The sequence below is a fragment of the Mauremys mutica genome, chromosome 8, assembly GCF_020497125.1.
Source record: "Mauremys mutica isolate MM-2020 ecotype Southern chromosome 8, ASM2049712v1, whole genome shotgun sequence".
Classification (NCBI taxonomy): Eukaryota; Metazoa; Chordata; order Testudines; family Geoemydidae; genus Mauremys; species Mauremys mutica.
In genome coordinates, this window is record NC_059079.1 from 82,165,227 (window position 1) to 82,190,907 (window position 25,681).

Here is a 25,681-nt window from a genome sequence, read left to right on the forward strand (position 1 = left end):
CCCATTTTTAATCTTATCACCTCACCATGCAATCTGCATGTACTCTATGTAAATTAAACCAACATCTGTAAAGCTTTAGAAGTCTTCTGTATAGGACTATTGATTGTCTGAGGGGAGTTCTTGCTGGTTTATGCTAACTGACCTTGATCCAGGCTGAACTGCCTCTCTGCACTTTTGAATTCTTCCCAGGAAAGTATAAGCAAAGTGAACAGGAGTACTTGTGGCACCTTAAAGACTAACAAATTTATTTTAGCATGAGCTTTCGTGAGCTACAGCTCACTTCTTCGGATGCATAGAATGGAACACACAGACAGGAGATATTTATGCATACAGAGAACATGAAAAGGTGGAAGTATGCATAACAACAGGAAAGTCTAAGCAATTGAGATGAGCTATCATCAGCAGGAGGAGAAAAACTTTTTGAAGTGATAATTAAGATGGCTCATAGAAGGTGTGAGGAGAACTTAACATAGGGAAATAGATTCAATTAGTGTAATGACCCAACCATTCCCAGTCTCTGTTTAGGCCAGTGTTAATTGTATCTAATTTGCATATTAATTCGAGTTCAGCAGTTTCTCCTTGGAGACTGTTTTTGAAGTTTTTTTGTTGCAAAATTGCCACCTTCAAGTCTGTCACTGAGTGGTTAGAGAGGTTGAAGTGTTCTCCCACTGGTTTTTGAATGTTATGATTCCTGATGTCAGATTTGTGTCCATTTATTCTTTTGCATAGAGACTGACCGGTTTGGCCAATGTACATGGCAGAGGGGCATTGCTGGCACATGATGGCATATATCACGTTGGTAGATGTGCAGGTGTATGAGCCCCTGATGGCGTGTCTGATGTGATTAGGTCCTATGATGGTGTCACTTGAATGGATATGTGGACAGAGCTGGCATCGGGCTTTGTTGCAAGGATAGGTTCCTGGGTTAGTGTTTATGTTGTATGGTGTAAGCAAAGTGTTTATGCTGGAAGTGCTGTTAGTTCTTTAAAAACTGCAAACGGCTCCAAATCCTGTCATCTTTGCTCCCTGAAATCCAAAGTGTGTGTTAATGGTGCGAAGACTTGCAGCTTTAGACAAGAATTGAGGTGCATATTTCTTGTGATCTTATTAAAAATATATTGTACCACTGCATTATGCAGGCATGGTCCAAAACACTCTAGTAATATAGCTTACAATAGTGATGGTTTGGACCATCATTGTGCCCACTGTGCCATGTTGCAATATAATTTAACTAAATTTGAGCCACAAGTTCAAAGTCAGGGACTGTAAGGGTGCGGGCTCACCTCTGGGGCACTTCCTGTTGGTCTCTCAGGGAATTAGCTTGATTTCCAGCCCAGAGCACCCTTTGCAGGCTGGTGATCCACTACCACTTGGCCCGTGTCCCTCTCTGGACTCCGTTTGCCCTGTTAGCTGGGGTGCTGCCCCCAGCAGTAACTCCTTTCTCTCAGGGTCTCCCCTCCCCAGGAAACACCCACCCACTATCCCCACCTTGTCTCAGTATAAGGCTACTGCCAGTCATCATCTAGCCCCCACACCCTGGGGCAGACTGTAATATCAGCCTACTCATCACTGGCAAGGCTGGGTTTGGACCTGCTGCCTTGGCCTACCCCTGGGCTGCCCTCTGCAACCCCCAGTACCTGTTGGCCTTATGCTAGGCCGCAGCCTGGGGCTTTCCAGGCTGGAGCTCCTCTGCCTTTCCCCAGCCCTGATCCACTCAGGTACCCTATCGCTAGCTCCCTGCAGCTAGGCCCTTCTCCCTCTACAGGCAGAGGGAGACTGCTTGGGCTCCTGGCTCACAGACTTTTTATACAGGCCGGCTGTGGCCTGAATGGGACATGGCCCACCTGCGGCTGCTTCCCCAATCAGCACAGCTTTTAGAGCTGCAGCCCTCTCCAGGGCTGCTTTAAGCCCTGACGGGCAGGAGCGGGTAACAACCCCACTACAGGGACACATTTTTGCCACTGAAAAAATCTGCATGTGTAAAACTGATAACCAAACACGTAAATGGGAATTTTTGCAAACAGTTAACTGCATGTAAAACAGGTATCTTGTTTTGCAGCAGACATACTTATGAGGGCATCCATGGTGGTCTCATCTGCTAATCTCTGCCAAAGGTTTTTCAGAGTGATGTATGTGATAAATCTTAAAGCTGTTTACTCCTGACTTAAGTCAATTTAGTTTATCCTAATTAAGCTTGCTGCCAAGTGACCTAAGTGTCCACATAACAGGTTTGAACCTGTTTAACTAAAACAATTAAATTTAAACTAGTGCAATTTCTTTATAGAACAAGCTCTAAGAAGTGAGACCCAATCCTACCAGAAAACAGAACTACCAAAAATACAGCCTTATTTTCTCTCTGCGCCAGTTGCCCTGGTCACTAGTTCTGTTCTTCCTTTTTCCCTTGTTCTTCTTTAAATGGTTGGTCCTAAAACCTGCAGGAACGCTGCCTATCCTAGGGAGCTGCTGCTTTGATGTCACAACAAATGAAGGTTTCCGGCCTTCCAAAGAACAATGATGACTAAGAAAGGGTGAGTCTGATCAAGCTAGGACACTCTGGGTTTGGTGGGTCTGACTTCTGACAAGTTAGGCAAAGGTTGCAAAAAGCAACAAAAGATTTCACAAAAGCTTCAAGAGCTCCCCACTCTGAGGGACAGGGCCTCAGTCTAAGAAAACATGAGTTATTGCTTCTGTAGCTCTTGTTTATTTATGCAGAGTGGCTCCATCCATATAATGGAGAGGGTGGAGTATGGGAAACGTGGCCTAGGCTTGACTGACTTAGCACATTTCTTCTCTTTCTGTAGTTCTTGACTCTAGACATACATCAGAGATAGTAAGGAGGCCCTTACAGTGTGAGGCACTGTAAAATACACAGAAATGAGCAGTCCCTCTAGAAGAGCTTTCAAGCTTTGAGCAAAAGGAATTTGGCTTCTATATCTTGTATAAGGACAAGGCCTTCGTTCTGTTAGTTCTTTCCACCCCCGCTCGCACAATAGCCAGGCTCCTCTGCAGACTGGTGCATAGCAGTTTCAAAGTACTTCTGACTAAGAGGCTGAAAAATGGTGGTCAGTTACTATGGTTACGGTGCAATATATAAACCTGGATGAAAGATATAGGCACATGCCGTCCTCTTCTAGGTTTAATGTACAGAGTTTACATTTTAAACTAATTTCTTCTACACAATTAGTTGGTTATGTAAGGCTAAGGCTAAGATTGCAAGCTTTTCAGGAATTCTCTTTGTGTGGTGTGTTCATACAGCACCTAGCACAATGGGATTCTTGAGTGGGGCCTCTAGGCACTACAATACAAATAGCAGGAACCTGCGATGGGGAAAAGATACATATTTACTATTTATCCCCTCAAGGAACATAGTTTAATGAACTAGGGAAGCAGTCTACTGTGACCACCTTGAAACTTTTACTAATATTATGATAAAGGGACCAGGGAAGACAGCCTTGGTCTGAGAATGTAAACACAATATAGGGGCTCCCTGGTGTAAGTATAACTTCCTCTCTAACAGTGAAACAATTCCCTTATTATGGTCTATTTCTGGCTCTTCGGGGAACTAGTCATGGGAGAGCGCCTGGTCTTAATCTAAAGCTGGTGAGAGAGCAGAAATGTCTGCAGGTCTTCTGGGTTAAAGTAGCCATAAAGATGAGGATTCAAAGTTGCTTGTATAAAGGAGCAAGAAACAAACTTGCATATTTGTCCTAGAGTTTGTCTGCATTAGGGGATGTTAATATTAGACATGGCATTCAGCATCACACGTGCCTTTAACAATGTGTCCCTAAACATGTAATGTGCCATACTTCTTCCACCCAGAAGAATAACCCTCTCCAGGTAGATTACAGAATGACCTGAATTCCATTTGTGATATGGACACAATGTCACAATCCATTCTCAGGGACCCCAATGAAGTGCCAAGTGTATAGTGAAGAAACATTCCATTGATTTTAAGTGCTGACTTTTCTTAATTTTGCATGTCAGTTTATAGTGCAGTACTAGGTTATAGCCCTTTAAGGAAAATACTTTAGTAGTTACTGTTGGGTTTTTAGCATAAACTTGCCTAATGATGTTCATTGTCGTAGATGAGCTCCCCACAAAAGAGGCCCATCAGAAATAAATTTTTTGCATGCAAAAAGGAACTGGTGATAAAATCTCTTTTTAAATACACTTCCAAACAAAAGCCAGAAGACTGGAACTACATTAAAGATTTCTGAATATGAAACAAATTAGGAAGAAATGCTGCTAAAATTGGACACTGAAAAGAGATTAATGAAAATATGCTAATTACTGAAGTAAGTGGAAGATGATAAATTCATCATGATTTCATTTTAAAAGCCACAATTTCAGATCAAAAACGCATTTCCTTTTTTTAAAGTCATTAGAGAATTCTGGGTAATATTAATATTTTAAAAAGAACTTGATAGCCTTTAGAAGGTCTCTCCCAGAAGCAGAACTGCTTTTACTATACTCCTTGTTTATCTTGATCTGGTAAAATGGTTACATTTTAAGTTGTATAATTCTCAATTAATTTAGATCCAACATTTATGGTGTGAGATACTCTAGTAGTTGTAAACACCACAAACTAGTATTAAGTGTGTCATTTCCAGCTTTTTTGTGGCCTATAAGAACTAGATTTAGGCCAAACACTTCACAGACAAGAAACCATCATCATAGTTGGTACTCTTTGGCATCCATCCACATGAGAACAAAATTCAGTTGATTTGAGGTGTGCAAGTCACTGATCTTCCAAGCATAGTTTGTTCTGCAGTATGCAATTCAGATTAGAAAATAGTATAAATGCATCTTTAACTATGGTGACGTTTTTATGGCTGAAGACAGTGGTTGGGCAGCATGTTCTAGTGGCTAGCACTGGGGTTTAAGAGTCGTAAGGACCTGGCTTGCTCTCCTTCGTGTTCTGCTGCTAACTTGTATAGTGATATTGGGCAAGTCTTAACTTCTATACCTTTATTTCCTCATGAATAAAACAAAGAAAATACTTGCCCACCCATGCAAAATGCCTAAGGAACCTCAGAAGAAAAGGAGGGATTTCCATGGTGAAAAGGTAAAGCTGAAGAGCAGGGCTGATGAGATGCATATCGTCCTTCCCACTTAATGACCTGCAAAAAAATGAAGGCAAACTGAGGCCACTATAACTCTTCCAGGATCCTCTTCTGCATGGGAAAGACTATAAAAATGGTGGCTGTCAAAGGCAACGCCCTGTGCTGATTGTCTTGGAGTGCAGCTGGGACACCCTGGGCCCTAGAATCAGCACATAGGCAAAGTATCTTTTAAATATTTAGGCATGCTTTTTAAAAGCAGAAGTTTAGGCTGGACTTCCCCTCAATGGGGCTCAGGCCAGACCACTTCTCTCTTTGCTAAGTCTCCATCCGCTAAAATACTGGGGAGCCTCTTTACTGGGCTATTCTTAGATGAGCAGTGTTGCATTGTGATATTGCATGTGCCATGCCATGAGCTTTGTTCTGCATCTTTCTCAGTTTGTCTGAAGTGCTCAAGTTCCCAATTTACTGGAGGAGATGGGGTCCTGTCATGTCCAGCCAGTGAATGAGAAATCAAAACACTGAAACAAGGTCCAGGTTGGCTACAACTGCAGCCATAAGCAGTTCAGAGATAGGACACATCTTGACTCTCTCCAACAAAATGCCTTGAGTATTATAAGGGACCTTTGCTTTTCGCTAAGAGATAAACTGTTATTTCTTATCTTCCAACTGTAGTTTTGCATTTATACACAAATAAATACTCTTGCATGTAAGCTAATAAAGCTCTCTTTAAACTTGTGCTTATATCTCAAATTAAGCACAGTCATTAAAAAAAACTTGAAATAATTTTTCTGACAAATCGCACAAGCCAGCAGTATCAAAATACATGGATTCCAGAAAGAGCCAACTCAAACTGGAGAATCACACACACACACACACACACACACACAGTCCAAACCTAAAGCAGATGAGTACTTGGGGTGCTCTGCAAACACTAAATAAAGTCCTAATCAGTGAAATATTAAACTGTACATAATAATTGTTACTGTGGCCTTTAATTCAGTGGGCATGCTCATATTGCTTATGCAGCAGATATTCTAATCGCTGGTCAGAATTTTGGCTTCTTGCTGTGTCTGACAGTAGGGAATATCAGAACAAAAAGCACAGGCAAATATTTTCAAAAGTGACTTCTGATTAAATATCTAGTTTTCCATGCCCAGCTTGAGACCGTCTTAAAGGGGCCTGATGTTTCAGGAAAGGCTATCAGCATCCCTTTAAAGTGCTTCAGTTTTCACATGTCTATATTGAGACCCTTAAAAGTACTTGTGTCTCCTTCTTGGCCATGTTTCTCAGTTCTGTTTTTGTAGAGTCTTTTCCTGCGAGGTACAGAGCATGCTTCGCTCCTATTATTTGAATGTCCTTCCTGGCTACATTTCTTGCTTAAGTTTTGGCTCTGCATGTTTGATTTGTTCTGTTTGGCGTCTTCACTATCTTCATAAGATTCCAGCTGATTATCTGTCAGGGACTTTAGTCTTCGTTTCAGGACCAAATGGAGCCAAATAGAACTCACTGTACAGCATATCAGGAAGAGTTCACAATCACTACTGCTTTTATTGAGGGTGCCACTTGTTAAGAATGGGCAAGTAAGGATTACCTTATAAAGGAAAAAGGTAATTTGAGTCTTTGATGATGTTCTAAAGCCTTTTTCTTTCTCTTCACACAAAAGGTATCACCTACCTATGAAAAAGTTCTGAGTTAGTGGTATATTCCTACTTCCCTATATACACTTGTAGGAACCCATCAATAGGGACTCTGGGGAGATGCAGCTATTTGGCATTGGAGAAGGTGAGGCAAGTATCTGGGTGGCCTCTTGTGACCCAGCCTGCAGGGGATCACAGTGCAAGATAATACAGCCCGAGGTTGCCTTCCAGCTGGCTCTTGCAGCCTCCAAAGGGCCCCGAACAGGCCCGCTATGCAGTGTTGGATCCTCCAGATATGTCTATAACCCATGCCCATGCCCCCTCCCCGCATGATGCTACACAAAGATCACACAGGGACAAGCATGTGTAGCATAAGGATTACATGGCCTTCAAATCCATTCCTCCCACCGTACAGCAGAACAACACTCATTCTGCAGCCAAAGGACTCTCCTTCTTGGAGGACAGGTCTACTGCAGAGCGCTGGGCCAGGCATCCTGTGGCTCTTGTTGAAAGTTTACTGGGAGTGTTTAACTGTAAGTAGTTCAAGAGAAAATCTAGAGGAGGTAGATACACCTTAGTGCCTACTAACCTTCATCGTCCCTTTGAGTCTTGATTCCTATTCCATGTGTTTGGACTCGAAATGCCTCCTCCCATACGTGTAAGAAACAGAGCTGGTCGAAATACACTTCTGAGAAATGTCAACACAATTTCTATTCCAAGGTTTGCAATGGTTACATTTTGTTTAGGCTACACATTTTTAACACCGTTTTTTTTATGAAGAAACTGTGTTTCTAGTAACAAGTTTTGACTACCTTATCAACCAGCTTTACGGAGAGGGGGACACTAAAAGTACTGGGCCAACTGAAATGGGCATTAATTGATATTTTCCATCTCTTACCCACACTCCATGATGCTCTTTCCTATCCCAGAGCAGCAGAAGTTTCTAATTAAAAATGCTTCATGATAAGCCCCACTGAGCTGCTTTTGGTCTGGTGGGAATGAAGCCCAGTTCTGCACTAACAGGACACAACCTTGTTTTCTTGCCAATTCCTGAAGCTGTGCAGGCTTCAGAATACAAACACATCTTTTTTTCTTTTTCTTTGTTTTTTCCTTCCCCATATTAAATGGAAGGTGAGGGATTTTTTGGCTCAGTAATCACTGGATATTAAATTGGGTGAACCTAGGATATGTACACCACAGCTCCTTATTCAAGTGCCATCCTGCATCATAATCAGATTCAAGTTTAAATATCTTTGGATCTCTTTTAAATAGGAGGATGTTGCATGCAGAACCATAAAATGATATGGGCAATCCTCATCATTCTTATTTGTCTCCTTGATGTCAGTGGGAGAACTCATGGGTATAAGGGCTGCAGGATGAGATGTGCAAACTATAGAAATTGGTTAGGCATTTGTGATGGAAAGAATATATTACGGTTTGAGTGAGCTTGCAAGTTCTGAGGGGAGAGAATCCCTCTTTTCTTATGCAGGTGCAGTACTTTAAGCCCCAGTGCAACAAAACACAGAAGCACATGCTTTATGTATCTTCATCCTTATTCAGCAAAGTGCTGAAGCATGTGCTTAGGCATTTCATAATCCTGCACTAAGTATTGCTTGGCAGCTAGTTGCCACCCTCTGACCACACCAGGGGGAGTAGGAGTCTGGGAATTGGGAGTCTTTGGCTCCATTCCTTTGTTCTGCCATTTGACATATTGGGTGACCTGGGGCAAAGCCTTTAATCTCTCTCTGCCTCAGTTAACCTCTTAGTTAAATGAACATAATAAATACCTGCATCCCAGGAGTTGTAATTTATACACCTTTATCACTTGATCTGAAGAGCTAAGCACTGAATTTCAATTGCATTTCAAAGTATTACAATTCATGGAAGAATCCAGGTCAGTTGAGTTTATTAAACTCTGATTAAGGCTAATATATCTGGAAGCCAGATCATTACTGGAATACAAAATTAAGCACTTTTCCACAACTTCTTATTTTAGTTTTAAAACATTCACCTTTTAAAAGGGTGGTAATACAAATGACTGAGGAATAGTAGTGAAAAACTGAAGCTCCAGTCTCTTGAGATACCAACACAACATACAATCACAAACTTAATATAATATTCCTTCTCCTTTCCTGGGTGTCTGAGCAGCAGTGAAATAGCGAATAAGCTTAACATTTAAACTAGATCCATTAGATTAAGCATTAACCTTCTTTAATGAAGCTCTTGTTTCAAGCTGTCTGCAGAATCAGGTAGACATTGCTGCACTGGTTTACTTTTATGATAGCCTTAAAAAGATGACACAACCATGAAAATTAGAGAGTTAGCAAAGCTAAGATTCTGAATCACAAGATAGCAGCGACCAGAAAAATAGCATCCATTTGCTGGACCACTGCACACTATCCCAATTTAAGCTCTGGTCGGAATTACTAGTTCTTTTGCATCCTATTTCCAGACAGTATGGGAGGAGTGTATCTGGAGTAAAATATTTAGCTTGTGGCTGTAACTTTACTGTGGGGCTCTCCATGTAGATTTGGCAAACTATAAGGTTTGCAAGGTAAAGATTGAGCCAAGCTAAGGGTGTCATTTAGTGCTAAGAGTCAAAGCACATGCTGAACTGATTGAGCAGGCTATACACAGGAGGTATGAAAAATATACAAAATGACATGCTATGTAGGGTCACTGTGACTGCCAGCTAGTAAATCTTGCTAACTTTGCATTTTCCTTGGGTCAGCTTCTGGAGACATGGTGTTGAACAAAATCCAATCTCTGAGCAGCCCAAGCTCTGTGCTAGAGGTGGAGACGAGTGAGCTAATGAAAATCCAGACTAATAGAATTACATTTTGCCCATTACCAAAATTCTTGGTTGGGTACTTCACCTTGTTCTGACACATGTTGTGCTAAGGGTTTTTAAAAGCATTTTCAATCAGGGCACGATCCTTCAAGGTGCTGAGCACCCTTGACTCTCATTTAAATCACAGGAGTCTCTTGGCATCTTTCAGGATCAAGCTCCACATTCTGATATCTGGTCCTGATCCTGCAGTACTGAGCACCTTTTGACACCAATGGGTGTTGTGGGTACTTAACATCTTAGGATCAGAGGCTTAAACCCGGCTGCACTGTTTAAAGAAAAAAAGCCATATGACCCATCCCTATCACCGCATTAATGAAAGTTCCTCATGGGAAGCTTCCTCCTAAGCTATTTTCTGTCACAAGCAGGTTGATCTTTACTTACACATTGAATTATGTTCAGTGAATTCAGTTTGCCTACTTATTTTCAGATATTGCCATGTACTTTGGACCATGTTGGCCTTTAGGGCCTTGTCATTTGACTCACCAGGCCCCACCTTGAGTTTCAATTTCTCAAATATTGGCTGTTTGCTAATCACAAAATAGCACCAGACATGCTCATGTCCAGGCTCTTGTGTTCATTTGGTCAAAGGCATATTTCGAGTGTGTTTGCTGCATTTTAAGTGGTGGGCGAAATGGTCCTTGCACTCTCTCATCCCTAAGAGAGTGACATCTATTTTGGCTCATCTGCCAAATGAGGGTCTGGTCAAGTTTTCAGACAGTGATACAATTCTTAGTAATATGTCTGTTACCTCAAAATAGCTACTGCTGATGCACACTTAAATGGAGGAACAAGACACTGGAAGAAGTCCAGCTTGACAGTAGACCAGAGCATAACAGTCTACACTTGGTGAGCATGCAGGGGGACAGAAACTTCTTTGCCTCATTCACAGTTAATGTGATGTCATTTCACATACATCAAGTGGCCATCTAATGTACAAACACAATACAAGCTCGTGTCGCTGCTACTCGCAGATACCAAGATATGGAGTACAAAAAGCTGCAGGTCTAGAGCACAATGAAAGATGGAATTACCCTTCTCTCCAAGCACTTTTCTCCCTCCCCATGGCATGAGGAAGGATATTACATGGTTGTCTTGAACTGACTGAGACCCAGAGATAAGGGGATGATGGGGAATTGTCGTATTGCCTTGGGTCTACAACTTGTCGAACTTGATAACATCAAGAACCACTAGCTAAGCGAGTTCCTTAACTGCCAAGACTTTCTTTGGGGTTGAGAAGGAGCAAAGCTGACTCGGTCTAATTTACTCCAACTACTATACCACCAATGACTTATTTGAGCTGTGAGGCAGCAAAGAGATGCCAACCAAACATAGTTCTGAACATCAGTGTGAGGTCTCAATCAAACTGGAACACATGACTTCTGAAAAATGTTCCTATTTATATTTATGATTAACTTGCTCATCAATGCAGGCTTCTTCCTCTTTTCATTGTCTTCACTCTAATTGGCAGGCACAGGCACTCTGAGTGTCTTGGGGAAATCATACGGATGAAGAAGGATTTCTTTCACTGGAAGAGGCTCCTTACTCATCCATTAAGGAGAGGATACAGGAATATCCCCATAAATCCCTGCCAAGTGCTGACTAAACTGTTCAATAATGAGTGCTTTATGTCATCTACATCTGAGCATGACTTTGCTAACTCTAGGCAATCTTTATGAGCCAACCTGTATGAAACAAAATCATTCACTGCTTTTGGCTGGGATTTTGGATACAATTCCACTATATATATAAACATCTAAAGTCCTAAAAGGAGGGTCAACATTAAGTTTAGCCTGCGTTCTTTGTTCTTATGCTGAATATCGTGTATAGATGCGGTCTCCTCATCTCAAAAAAGATATATCTCTGAAAAGGTTCAGAGAAGGGCAACTAACATAATTAGGGGTTTGGAATGAGTCCCTTATGAGGAGAGATTAAAGAGGCTAGGACTTTTCAGATTGGAAAAGAGGAGACTAAGGAGGAATATGATAGAGGTATATAAAATCATGAGTGATGTGGAGAAAGTGAATAAGGAAAAGTTATTTACTTGTTCCCATAATATAAGAACTAGGGGTCACCAAATGAAATTAATGGGAAACAGGTTTAAAACAAATAAAAGGAAGTTCTTCTTCACACAGCGCACAGTCAACCTGTGGAACTCCTTGCCTGAGGAGGTTGTGAAGGCTAGGACTATAATAGGGTTTAGAAGAGAACTGGATAAATTCATGGAGGTTAAGTCCATTAATGGCTATTAGCCAGGATGGGTAAGGAATGGTGTCCCTCCCCTCTGTTTGTCAGAGTGTGGTGATGGATGGCTGGAGAGAGATCACTTGATCATTACCTATTAGGCTCACTCTCTCTGGGGCACCTGGCATTGGCCACTGTCAGTAGAAAGTATACTGGGCTGGATGGACCTTTGGTCAGAACCAGTATGGCCATTCTTATGTTCTTATGTTATGTTCTTATACAGCTGCATTAGCTCCAGCTTGCTATACCCTAGCAGAGTCAGCTGAAGTTCAGTTCCAAAAACATAGGTTTGATTTTTTTTAATACACTATTCTGCAAAGCCAGTTCATTCAAAGGCTAATAACCCTATTTCAAGCACCCACTGACAAAAAGTACTGTTTGTGACAGAAATATAGCTATTTTGGGGATGATTATACATTACAGTATAGGATATTGAATGATAACCCTTTGTAGTTGGTTCTGGCAATAATCAACTGGCTTTCACTACTGGAATCAGCCCTTTAGTTTAATATTCTGTTGAATCCTTTCTGACAGGCCTTATATTTTCCACATGTTTTACAGGAAAGCCTTTTTAATGTCCATTCACTCTAACACCTCTTGATGGCACAGAGTTGGCCATCCACAGTACATGACATTAACTAGTGATTCTGACTTGAAGCTGCAAAATTTGTGTACTGTTCTGTACTCTCAAGCCTAAACTCCTCATATTAAATACCCTGTGCAGCTCTTTGAAATCTTCCATTTGGGAAAAGTGTGACAGCTTTGCAATCCCATTGACTTCATACAGACTGATTAGCAGAATTTTGTCCTAATTGACTGTAATTAAATTTGTGTAGCTGAACCCTCTGTAACTATGTACACCTATGGGTAAATATCAACTTTGTAACAAATGGTCACAAGTACAACGAGCCTAGGTTCTAGCTGTCCATTTCTAAAGTGAAGGGGTCTTAGTTTTAGACTTCCTCTCTGGTGTTGCCAACATCTCTTAAGTGTTTGTAGGTTGAGTCAAGGCCGCGTTGCCATAGTATGATACACTCCCGTACCGGGAAAATGGCTAGAGGGGCTTCAGAAACTGTAGTTAATAACATAATATTGGAGTTTATAATGGACTAGTCATGAGACTTTGGGCAAATACCAGTTCAGTAAGGGGAAAACACATAAGATTATGTCCTTCATGAAAAAGCTGATAAACTATACCTACCCCATTGCCCCAAAATGTATTCAACCTCCCTCACCAAACTTGATTGGAAACAGACACTGGTTATAATAAGACTGGGATCTGAATATTCATAATTATACCTCTCCTTCAGATATGGCCCAAAACTTAACCTCCTGATCTTTATGAGACAGTTCAGATGAGAATGTGGGGGCAAGAGCAGAGGTGGTTTTGTTCTGGATCCTAAATGTTTTCTATATTATCCTAATTTAGTATCTGAATGAGATGTGAGAGGAGGAGGAAAACTGTGCCACTTCTGTGCTTGGCAGGCCTGTATTGTAATCTACACAGACGCAAGAGAATGTGATAAATTATACACACATACCAATAAAGTTGTCATGCACATAAATTGATCTTACAAACCAGGAGACTTCAAAGGCAAACTAATATGTTTTTATAAACAAAGCTATTTACTAGCAATACAAAACTTGGCTATTATGCCCATGAATCAGTATATTCAAAATAAACTAGCAGATATGTGAGGCATAGTTGAATTTTGGCTTGCCTACTATCTCAGAGGCAAAACTGCTGCTTTGACTCTCTTTGGAAGCCAATACTCGCTCTTGTGTATGTACTCTGGAAGAGTTTACTTTTGCTTCTAAAGTCTTGGTTACAGTTAAAACACCTGTTTAACAGTTAATCACTACTGCAACACAGATTCCTTTAAACACGAAGATGAACAAAGTGAATAATTTTGTGTACGGCACTTAGTTACAAGTTCCTCTATGAGCATTACATAGTGGATAGGAAAAACATTCCGGAGTCCAGAGCAGTAGACAGAATTTATTCTAGTTTAAACTGAGCTAATGTTCTGCTCTTTTATACTTGGGTAACTCTCTTGCAGTATAGCAAATTGAAGTAACTCCACTAAAGTCAATGGAGTTAGTCTAGTTTAACATCAGTATAAATAAGAGCAGAATTCAGTCCAATATGCCAAAATTTCTACATACTGTTAATTGCTGCAGTCAGGAAACCACTTACAATACATAACATCTTTATTGAATCTACACATTTATGAATGAGGTTATGTGCTGGTAGGTGGAGCTCTGAATATTACCTGTCAATTTTTCTAAATGGAGATTAAGCAAGGTAAATCCCTCATTGTATCTGTTACAAAACATTTCTATACATAAATGCATGTCTAGGTGTATAATCTAATGGACAATCCAAACACAAAGGCAGAGAGAACTGACTGAGGGATTCAGAATTGTTCCATTGATTTAACTTGGATCTGAAGGAGAGGAGTGACTTTACTATCACTTACCTAGACCTTAACACTTTGCTATCCCAAATGATAGTTATTCTAAAATCCACTGTTTACCCATTTTAATCCACGTCTGTACTAATATGGAAGAAATCTTTATAACTGTTGCCCATAAAATTGTTATGGCAAAATTGGAAAGGTTTATAAAAATGACAGCTCAGCTAAATTGTCTTAATTCATGTGGTTTCAAAAAGCTTCAGCAGAAAATTATCTTCCTGAATATGGACAACAGGATCATGAATGCTAAATCTTTCTGCCAATATTTGATTCTTTGTCAATAACGCCCTTCACTACTATATTCTCTACTTAACTCTCCATCCTCTGTTAGTTATTATGATCATTTTAGGAGAGCCAATATACATCCTGATACTTGAATTCCACCTCCACACAAAATTCCGTCTAATAAAATGGAATTTTGACCAAGTAAGGAGTTTGTAATTGGGACAATAGTCAGTGAAAGTTGGCAAAATTAATATGCATTGGCGAGTACTCCACAAGCTCCTACTGTATGTAATGGCTGACTTTACTCACTGTGGGGAGTTAGGTTAATCGCATTCTAACTCTTTTTAAAAGGGAAAAGTGCACTTTTTGTCACCAGATAATGGCCAGGGCTCTAGAGCACAGGTATTTTCTGGTCTATTGAAATGGGTGATGGCCAAGACAAAAGATTAAGTGAATAGTGAATAAACACTGATTTCCCAATGAATGTGAGCTAATCAAACTCCCTGTAATAAAGTCATAGGCTTATAAAGATTTGCATGAAATCCTGAGTTATAAAACCATTTTTTTAAAGCCAGTATGATAAAATTAATAAATAGCTTGCATTTCTATAGTACCTTCCATCCTGTATGCCTTGCTTATGATTGAGCACTACATTCCCTGCTCCGTGCTAACTTTGTGCTAAAACTCTAGAAAGAGAGCTTAGGGCTGTAAGACACAGCACCAAAATGATTGCACACCTTTCTCTAGTAGTTATAGATTTATTTTTGCTGGGAACCATACCTACTGGAGACACTGATTCAATAACGTGTCTCCCATCTTAATCAGGTTTGCAGCTTCAGTAAATCACACACATTGTTTGGTCCCACACCATGGGCCAGACACTGTTTCCCCTCTCAGACATATCACAGGGACAGGCAGGCCAGGAGGAGGATAGAGTAAAAGAGCCTTTCCAGCACCTTTTATACTTCCAGGATTCTGGGCTGGTTGGAAGGCAGGTGTGGTCCCCTGAGGAAATTAGTAAGCTCCTTCTAGCTCTCAGCGAGCTTCTTGGCAGCCCAGAAAAGCCACCTTATCTTAAGTGTTTTTCCTGTCAACCCTGTGAGTTTTTCAGGAAAGAATCCAGTGACTTGTCCTGGTTTGGTTTAGCAAATTCCTTCAGACGGGCAATTTGAAGGAGGCTGGTGTTATACCCATCTTACAAATGGGTACAAAGAGGTGAATTGTCCTCAAGCTTAGGCTACAAGTCACTATCTGAGCCAGGAAAAGATCTCTAAAGTCCTACCCCCAATCTCACCGTTAGGCCACATTCCCTTCAACCAACCCCCAGCTTGAAACTCTTCCAAACTATAAACCATCCAAATAGAGAACCTTTCTATGCAGCGTTTCCAACCCAAAATATTTAGGTTGTTAGAATACATATTTAATAACATCAGCTTAGTTAGAAGCAAAGGTTTTTATGACTTTATAAATTGACATTAAAGTAACATAAAAACTATCTTACTTGGATTTATATCTGACTAGCAGGGTAGCTGCAAACGCTCTCCAAGCTCTACTTTGGCTGCCCCATAACTATTGCAAAACTAACATGTTCATATGTTGTTGTTCGCCTCAGCCATTTCTGTGCCATAGAATGGGGAAACTGGACTTTCCTGCTCTCTCAATTATAGCAAGTGAAGAAAAGAGACATGTCTAATGTAACTTTATTTTTTAGTTTCACCACATTGCTGGAGTTCTGCTTTTCAGATTTCAAGGGGATTAGTCATTCTCCTTGCCTATTGCTGGGGTCCTGTGGGGTTGTCATCTCATGGGCTTCAGTGCTAAGTAGAGCAGAGATGCCACCCTGCATTGGCATGGATCTATCAGTTTTAGAGAAGGTGAAATTAGTCATTTTTCCTCTTGTCGGGTTTTGACATCAACAGGGCATGGCCTTGAGGACACCCAGAAGAAATAAAGATATGAGGCCACATCCAAATGCAGCAATGTTCTTGTTGAGAATTATGTGTTGGCTGATTGAATTTTCTGACTTAATAGATCTAGCATATACAGTCACATTCTCTTCATGTTCAGTTGGCTTTATGCTTGTGGCCCCTACAAATTCTGATACATGCTGAACTTTTTTCCAACAGAATCACCAGCAGAGGCCCTCAATTTTCAAACTCTGGTAGTACTCAATTTATGGGTAAAGCTGTACCTCCTGCAGAAATAGAAACAGTGGATTTTTAACATAAACAGATAAAATGTATGGTGAAGACTAGTAAAGATCTACCTCATATCACTTCTTCATTAAATACTTTCCTTTTGCGGCAAGGTTTATTCCCAAGCTGCTTCTTCAACACTCAGTTAGAGCTTGGGATATGCCCTTTGTATAGTGCTGCTTCTGATATAAGGCTAATATACTGAGGCCCATCTGAAGTACATGTTTCAAAATGCACAGTTTAACAAAGCACATGCATATGCCTCTATTACTTCCAAAGCAAGTTTATAAAAGGCTATTTGTGTGGAGATAATCTACACAGGTATGTGATGGATGTGTTTAATAATGCCCGTCTGTGCAACTGCACATGCATCTTTGGATGTAAAACAGCTGTCTATCATCCCTGAGATCTGTTCTATTGTTCTTAAATCAGTGGTTCTCAAACTTTTGTAGTGGTGACTCCTTTCACACAGCAACCCTTTGAGTGTGGCTCCCCTTATAAATTAAAAACACTTTTTTTAATATTTAACACTATTATAAATACTGGAGGTGAAGCAAGGTTTGGGGTGGAGGCTGACAGCTTGCGACCCCCCAGGTCATAACCTTGCAACCCCCTGAGCGGTCCCGACCCCCAGTTTGAGAACCCCTGTTCTAAACCCTTGGGCAGGTTCAGCTGGCTCAAACAAACCCTCAGCAGGCATGCTTCCTCTTTCACTCTCCTCCTCCTGGAAATTATCCCTGTCCAGAGCCCAGGATAGGCAGGACAGACCTGGGCCAGAAACAGCTTTTTCTAGACAAGTGATACAACTATGAGGAACATTCTTGTGCTTTCAGGGTTAGATGTATTTTAGGTACTTTTCAAAGGTTTTATGGCTCCCTCTGAAGTCCATGCAGTTAGACTCTTGATAGGAATGGATACAGGAAATAGTTACCAATTAAAACAGAGCCACCAAGCTATTTTAGGAGTGTTTTTCTGTAACATATTACATGCAATGTATGTGTCGCTGGGGTGAGTTGTGGAAGTTTTGTTGTTCTCTTCTGGGATGAGCAACTTAACTCATGAGCAACATCACCATTCATGAGTAATAAGCCATCCCAAATGCATGCCAATAAAACTTGTCCAGGATATATTCTATCTAGCTACATCAGTATAAAATTAAAAGTTGACCAGATTCTGCTCAGCAACACTAATCACAGCTGAGGTTGTTCTGGTCTCACTGAGAACCGATTTAATCACTTTTATATTACTAGATTAATTGCTTGTGAAAAGTGCTAATTGACATGGAAACTGAGATGCATACAGCACTGAAGGCAGATTAACTCCAGAAAAAGTGTGGTATAGTCAGTGACAGGGCAAGTTTCCTCATCGCTTCAACCCTGACCTGGAGGGACCTCTTTTTACTAGTTTAGTCTCCAGGGCTGAGTCTTTCTTTTTTGGCAATCTGAAGAAGGGGTCCATCTGGTCCAGTGGTTAGAATTCTAGATGGGAACTTGACCCAGATTCAATTTCCAGCTCTTCCACAGTCTTCCTGTATGATCATGGACAAGCCACCTAGTCTCACTGTTCCTTCATTCCCCATCTGTAAAATGGGCATAAATAGCACTTCCCTACATCGTGGGCCTATGGTGAGGAACTCAGGCACTGCTGTCATAGCAGGGGGTGCTGTTACATAGACTTCACATTCTTTTCCTTAGAAAATATTCAGTCTTTGAAAGATCTTATGGGTGTTAGTTTTGTTATGCAAGGTTGTGGGTTGAGGGAGCTGTGCAAGTAGCAGCAAAGTCAATCCTTAGGCAAGAGCAGAGACAGTTGCTGTCTGCTGGAAAGCCTACCTGCAAGACCCTGGACACTTGCTACCACACCTGAGAGGAGCAATAAGTATCTTAGATACTAGATAATGGAGGCCATTAAGTACCTTTGGTTAATAGCTGTCTGAGAAGCAGTGTTGCTCTATGGGGGGTAAGTAAGTAATTAGGGTAATTAATTAATCAGTACTTTAGGGCCTGATCCAAAGTCCTTTGAAGTCAATGGGAATCTTTTAATCAGGACCTCAGTGAGTTTGAGCTGATACTAGAGGAGAAACTTCCCATTATGAAATTGGAGAGGCTGGACTCTTTGTTTCAAATAGTTAAAAAAAATGCTTCCCAAATAAACAATTGCAACATAGCGAAGAAAACTGCAGGCACGAGCGCTACTATGCACATATAACATAAAAAGCAACAACAGAAGGAACCTGGAAATAAGGAAGTTGTTCCCCATACAGTTAATGCAAAGAAGCTGGAAACTGAAGGTACAGTGCATTGTCTAACATTTCATTCCTGTTCCAAGTGACGCCTTGTTGCCTAACTTGTTATTTATTGCTTTGCATGGCAGACGATCAAGTCTGTTTATAAAATGTGGCTGCTGAGATGCAGAACTGCATTTTGCTTTGAGGCGCGGGGGACCCAAGTGGGCTGCTATTTCCTTTACAGCACTGCCTGACCCCAGATTGTTTAGAAGGAGGGCTCTCTCTCTCTTTTTCATTCCGAGAGGGGTGTTAACAAATTACATGCAGACTTTTCCTAGAGAGTAACTTTGCCTGACCAGTCTAAGAAGAGAAAGCTGGGAGAATTGAGTTCTCAGTCTGCTGGGATTTTTTTTTTCAGGCTGTTGGATCTTAATGGGCTAAAACTGCCTCAGTGGATTTGATAGCCAGGATGGCATATCCTGAGAAATCTCGTTTGAGGAGATCCTTCAGTGAGCATATCAAGGACTCAACCAACAAAGCATGGGATGTGTTCTGGAAGAGCGCAAGAGAAAAACGCTTATCAGGTCAGTCACAGGGGATACTTATTCAAACTGATGCAAAATAAGCGGTGGAAGTGGCAGAAAATGAAAATCTACGTGCCCCTATTCCAGTGGAAGAGGCACTTAAAATTATGTGTTGCACTGGTATGTCAGTTTAGAAGGTTAGGTGGGTATGGCCCTACAGCCCTGGCTGTTGCTTTTTTATCTATGTGACAGAGGAGATGTCTTAGACCACGCGTGCCATTTCAGTGGCACTCACACTGTCCGGGTCCTGGCCACCAGTCTGGGGGAGCTCTGCATTTTAATTTAATTTTAAATGAAGCTTCTTAAACATTTTAAAAACCTTATTTACTTTACATACAACAATAGTTTATTTATATGTTATAGACTTGTAGAAAGAGACTGTCTAAAAATGTTAAAATGTATTACTAGCATGCAAAACCTTAAATTAGAGTGAATAAATGAAGACTTGGCACACCACTTCTGAAAGGTTGCTGACCCCTGTCTTAGACCGATATTCAGTATGGGCACCAATTTGCAGAGTCTCAAGTACTCTACCTGAATTTCTACCTCTGAATATTTATACTGCTTGTCCTTTTACTGAAGTTTTGAAGACACTTTACTGATTTGGAGGCATTGGCATATCAAACTCTTATAGTCATAATTGTCAGGAAATGTGAACGTTAATTCACAATGAGGAGTTTTCCAAGCACCAAGAAACTGATTGGAATCAATTGTGCTGTGGTTTTATAATCTCTGATGAACTGCTCTCTATACATGACATAGGCCTTCAGCGCTTATTAGTGTTAGACAAGTATGTAATAAGAGTAGTTGCATAATCTGGAATTCTGTCAAATGCTATATTGCAAAATGTCTTACATACTATTTTCTGTGCACACAAATAACCATCAAAGCTTGTGACCATGAACAGCTGCAAGGACAAGTCCTGAAACAAATCTCAACCAAACCAAAAAAAGGGAATTGGTATCTTTTTGTATGTGGAGCTCAGTTTTTCTTTAGACTTCCGGCTTTGGATGAATTTGTTGTAATGCTCAGAAGAATATAGGCATGATACAGTCTCTAAATGATTACTTGATAATGCAGAGACATGTTGAATTCTGACACTCTAAACAAGGAGTGGGAGTCACATGGTAATATAAAATCAATGCTTGTAAAATGTATTCTATATAACGCCTCTTCAAAGAACACTGCTGTTATTAAAAAGCATTCTTTTTAAGAAAGGGAGCCTGACTTTTGGGTTACCAACCTGACATTCTATAGCAATAAAACATACATGCTTGTTTAGAGGATGTAAATTATATCAGGTAAACAAATAGAGCAAGTTTCTCCCAGAACTTTGACTTCAAAGTTGTCAGGTTTGAAGTAAAAATTCTATGTAAACCCAGATGATATGACGCTAATCCTCCCCAGAGCTCTCTTCGACTGTCAAATCTAGGAATGGGACATGGCAATATTTTTCACAATCAATCCAGCATTATAAGGCAATGTTGAGGTTGGGTTGTTTTTATGGCAATTGGCCCAATTTCTAATTGCATGGGGCAAAAAAATCCTCCTTACTCAGCTTTGACTCTGCCCTGAATGCAATGGATGTTGATTTGTGTGAGAACTGAATAAGAGCTTCCAGATTTAGTCCCTTGTTAGGGTTCTGAGTCACAAATTTCATTTCTTCTAGTCAGTTTCTGTGGACCTGCACTGACTCTCTCAAGAGCAGTCCAGACAGGACAAGTGTGAAGGCAGCCAGAGTAAACGACCCAGGAAGCTTGATTAAAATTAGTAATAAGGCAAACATGGCTACTTTTAATTCCTTAACTCTGGGAATTGCGTCAGTCAGAGTAACATCAGGTAAATGAATGAAACATGCAATAAAGGATCAGAAGATTAGTAAGGCAAACTGGAACTCTCATTGGGCTTATTTCTCACAACATCACAAACCCAATATTAGGAGAGCTATTATAACCTTCAGTTGTTAGGGAGGGAGCTGAATTAAAAGCCTGGATCAAAACCTGTGGGAAAGGTCAGAAATGACAAATCTGGGCTTTGCAGAGAGCCCTTATCCTTACACATAGTTGGAGGTTATTTGGATCTGGCCATTAAAAGTTCATATCCAGAGCTGAATTTAGGAGCTCTGAAGCCAATGGTGTTACATCAGTTCACATCAGCTGAGGATTTGGTCCATTATCCTTTGGTTGCATGTCCTGCAAATGCTGACATAAATATCTGTTCATTCTACATACAGTGGAAGCACCACTGTGCTACATAACTATATCTTCGCAATATAACAGTGTTGCTCTGTTAGAGTTAGATGGCTGTCTTGAAGGATATAGGTAAGGGTACAAGGAGGTATGATTCTAGTGCAGGTAGGCATACCTGCTCTAGGTTTAATCTCGCTGGCGAGAATAACAGCACAAGTGAGAATGTGGCGGTGTGGGCTAACCACCCCAGTACAACCCCACTAGAGATTCTGGGAATGTACTTGGGTTGCTTGTCTGTGCCACCGCATCTTCACTGCTATTGTTATCTGGGCTAGCTAGATCAAAACTAGCATGAGTGTGTCTGCCAGCACTGCAGTCACACTTTCTTTTATGGTGTAGATGTACCCTTAGAAAATAATGACAGGGAGTGTTTAAGTGCCAAGCACCTCTCAGGAACAGGCTTATAGTCAAACTCCCATTGAAAGCCTGCCTGATCCTACACTCAATCCTACCTTACTGCCTGACCTCTACACTCAGTTCCCTTGTGGAATCATGTGAAAAATCCTCTTACATTTCTCATGTGAAAAAAGATTCCTATGGTGTTTTTTTGGCCAAAAATGGGAAATTCTCAACCCTCTCACACACAAAACCATTGCGCTGTTCAGAGAAAGGTTGCTTTCCTGTCTGGACAGGACCAAAATCCTGACATTTACATCTACTCATAAAGAAAAATAGCCAGATTTTACTTTCTGAGAGCAGAACTCTTCTAAAAGAATTATAAGCAAGAAACATATAATGGATTGAGCAGCTGTGCAGAATGCTTATACTGCACTGTAAACACTTAATTCTAGATACAGAGTTTCCTGTTGCAAAGTTTCCCAGTGTCAAGGTCTGTTCAGATCAGGGAATCTGGTCCCCTCTGCATGTTGCCTTAAGTTTTCCAGTTTTGCTGTAGATAATTAACCATACCTCAGCATTTGTAGTATCTCCTACAGTAACTCCTCACTTAATGTAGTTATGTTCCTGAAAAATGCGACTTTAAGTGAAACAATGTTAAGCGAATCCAATTTCCCCGTAAGAATGGATGTAAATGGGAGAGTTAGGTTCCAGGGGAAAAATTTTTTTTGCCATACAGTACAGTACTATAATTACTTACCCCACACAGGCACAGCCCACTGGCACTGGAGACAGTGAAGCAGGCAAGGAGGCTGAAGGTGCTGTAGGCTAGGAGAAGCCCATTGCGCAGCAGCAGTGGCAGCTTCCCCCACTCTGCAAGCACAGGAGAGGGGGGCTTAACCCTCGGCCTGCCCACGCCATCCCTTCCCTCAAGCCCCCACCCTTAACCTGCCTCTTCTCCTCCCTCTCCTCCCCCTTTACTCCGCATGCTGCATCCTCGCTCTTCCCTCCCCCCGCCTCCTGCCCGCAGCACTGAGCTGGCTTGCAAAGTTCAGGGGGCAGGAGGGAGGGGGAAGGAGCAGGAGCGAGAACTCAGTGTGCAGGCTCCTCCTCCTTCCTCTTTCCCCTGCCTGCGGCAATCAGCTGGTTTGCGGCGTTCGGGAGGGAGGGGGAGTCTGCGTGTCAAGTTCTCGCTCCTTTCCTCACCCCAAACACCGCAAGCCAGCTGATTGCCACGGGCAGGAGGCGGGGGGAGGAGGGGGAAGGCACTGATCCGCAGGGTCTGCCGGCAGGCTGGAGGTGCTGTGGGGGGGATGTAGAGGAGCTGATAAGGGGGCTGCCAGCTGTGGACAAAGCAGGCAGCCAAACAACGTTATAGTGAAGCATTGCACAACTTTAAATGGAGCAGGTTCTGTAATTGATTACAGATCAAAACAACTGTAAGTGAGAGGACATTAAGTGAGGAGTTACTGTACGTATTCCTTCTAATAAGTTTAATTGGTATCTATCAAGCCAAGGCGCTTGAGATGCTTTTAAGAGTGATCACCATACTACAGCTAAATCAGCTTCCAAAATGTATTTACTATAATCCAAGATAAGTCCCTGAAATTCTATCCCTGGGCTTTTTCCGCCTTCATGTTTTGTTTCAAAGTATACACAAATGTTTTGAAACAGAGCTGGCTGAGTCCTGCAAAAACAGTGCTCATAAACACTCTATCAAATGCCAAACAGCTGACAGCTGTATGTTCATGTCCTCTTAACTGTTGCTCATGTGACAAGGTGGTTGGTTGGTTTGGTAAATAGCCATTCCTACTCATTAGTGCACATGTATTTCTATGCAAGCAAAGATATTCCTGGATGTACACTAGGGACTGTGCATGTGACCAAGAGCAAATAACATGGCACATTTTCATTTTTCTATTTACAAATTTTAAATTTGCCAGTTGGTTGGTTGAAACAGCATGTGACTTAGGTGACCAATCACCTACTGCAAATAGTCAAAGTGAATAGCTGACAAACAGCTCGTAGGCAAAACATTGTGCATCTGACCTATTGTGCAAATTAGTTTGTTAGTCTAGCTGATTTCAGAGAGGGCCTGGAGATCACAAATATGTAATCTGAGGCTAGGGTAGTCAGGGTACTATAATATTTTTGGATGGTTAGCACTGAAGCTTCAGCATATGCAACCCATGCTAAGACTTGGGGTCCATTCTTCTTCGTTGTGTTAGTTATGTGCGGAGCATAGGAGATACAGGCATTTTCTAAATGGGCATCCAACCCAAGACAGGCAATTTCCCAAAGATATATATTTAGAAAGGTAACATGTAAGGAGGTTTTTGTGAGCTGAGTTATCAGAATTCTTCCCCTGCATATCTGGATGCAGATGCTCTGGATTCAGATTGCATTGTGATGTTCACAGCCCTCCCTTCATGCTGTTACAGTACAAGAAAGCCATTGGTACAGTTTGCAGAGACAGCAGAATTCCTCTCATATATTTATTAGACCACATGGCGATTGCAAATTACCATACTGGCAACCATTCAAATATGTACCTGATTGCGAAAGCATCTCCGTATAGGGGGAAAAAATCTCTCCCAGATGATAAGCTTTTGCGTCATGGAGGATAAAGAATAGCAATAAGTGATGCAGTTGAGGTTAATTTAAGGCGTAACTGGAATATATATATATAAAAAAAGAGGAATCTTTGTGGCACCTTAGAGACTAACAAATGTATTTGGGCGTAAGCTTTCGTGGGCTAGAACCCACTTCATCAGATGCATGAAGTGGAAAATACAGGAGCAGGTATAAATACATGAAAGGATGGGAGTTGCCTTACCAAGTTTGAGGTCAGTTTAATGAGACAATTCACTTAACAGCAGGATATCAAGGGAGGAAAGATAATGTTTGAAGTGGTAATGAGAGTGGTCTATTTCAGACAGTTGACAAGAAGGTGTGAGTAACAGTAAGGGGAAATTAGTATTGGGGAAAATAGATTTAGGTTTTGTAATGACCCAACCACTCCCAGTCTTTATTCAGGCTAATCTGATGGTGTCCATGCAAATGAATTCCAGTTCTACAGTTTCACGTTGGAGTCTGTTTTTGAAGGTTTTTTTGTTGAAGAATTACCACTTTTAGGTCTGTTATTGAGTGACCAGAGAGATTGAAGTGTTCTTGTACTGGTTTTTGAATGTTATGAGTCCTGATGTCAGATTTGTGTCCATTTATTCTTTTGCATAGAGACTGTCTGGTTTGGCCAATGTACATGGCAGAGGGGCATTGCTGGCACATGGTACATCAGACCTTCACATTCTTCACAAGAAGTCTTTATTGGATATTAAAAGTAACAGATACAGTGTAAAAATCATTTACAATCCAAGTTCTTACACTGTATATGAACATGTCCAAATGAGCATTGTTATCCATGCATCCATATTGCTAGAATGGTGTGGCTAAGGTCTGAGAAGTGACTGCAAAACTGGCACCTTCTTACTCCATTTCTTCCAGTGTGTATTCTGGCACTTCTGACTGTTTTACTTACGAAAGCATATTATTCCTGTCAGCATGCAGAGGGGGAGCTGGACTCATGATTTCCAAGT

General features: G+C 41.1%; 1 protein-coding gene across 1 annotated transcript in view; it reads left to right on the top strand.

Moving 5' to 3' along the window:
• Positions 1-18,954: 18,954 nt before the first annotated feature.
• Positions 18,955-25,681, top strand: part of LOC123375702 (rho GTPase-activating protein 7-like) — a 149,512-nt gene continuing 142,785 nt past the window's right edge. The window contains exons 1-2 of the mRNA XM_045026860.1: positions 18,955-18,979; positions 19,335-19,500. Of these exons, the coding sequence (XP_044882795.1) occupies positions 19,386-19,500 (115 nt within the window). The 5' untranslated portion in view covers positions 18,955-18,979; positions 19,335-19,385. The remainder of the gene's footprint in view (positions 18,980-19,334; positions 19,501-25,681) is intronic.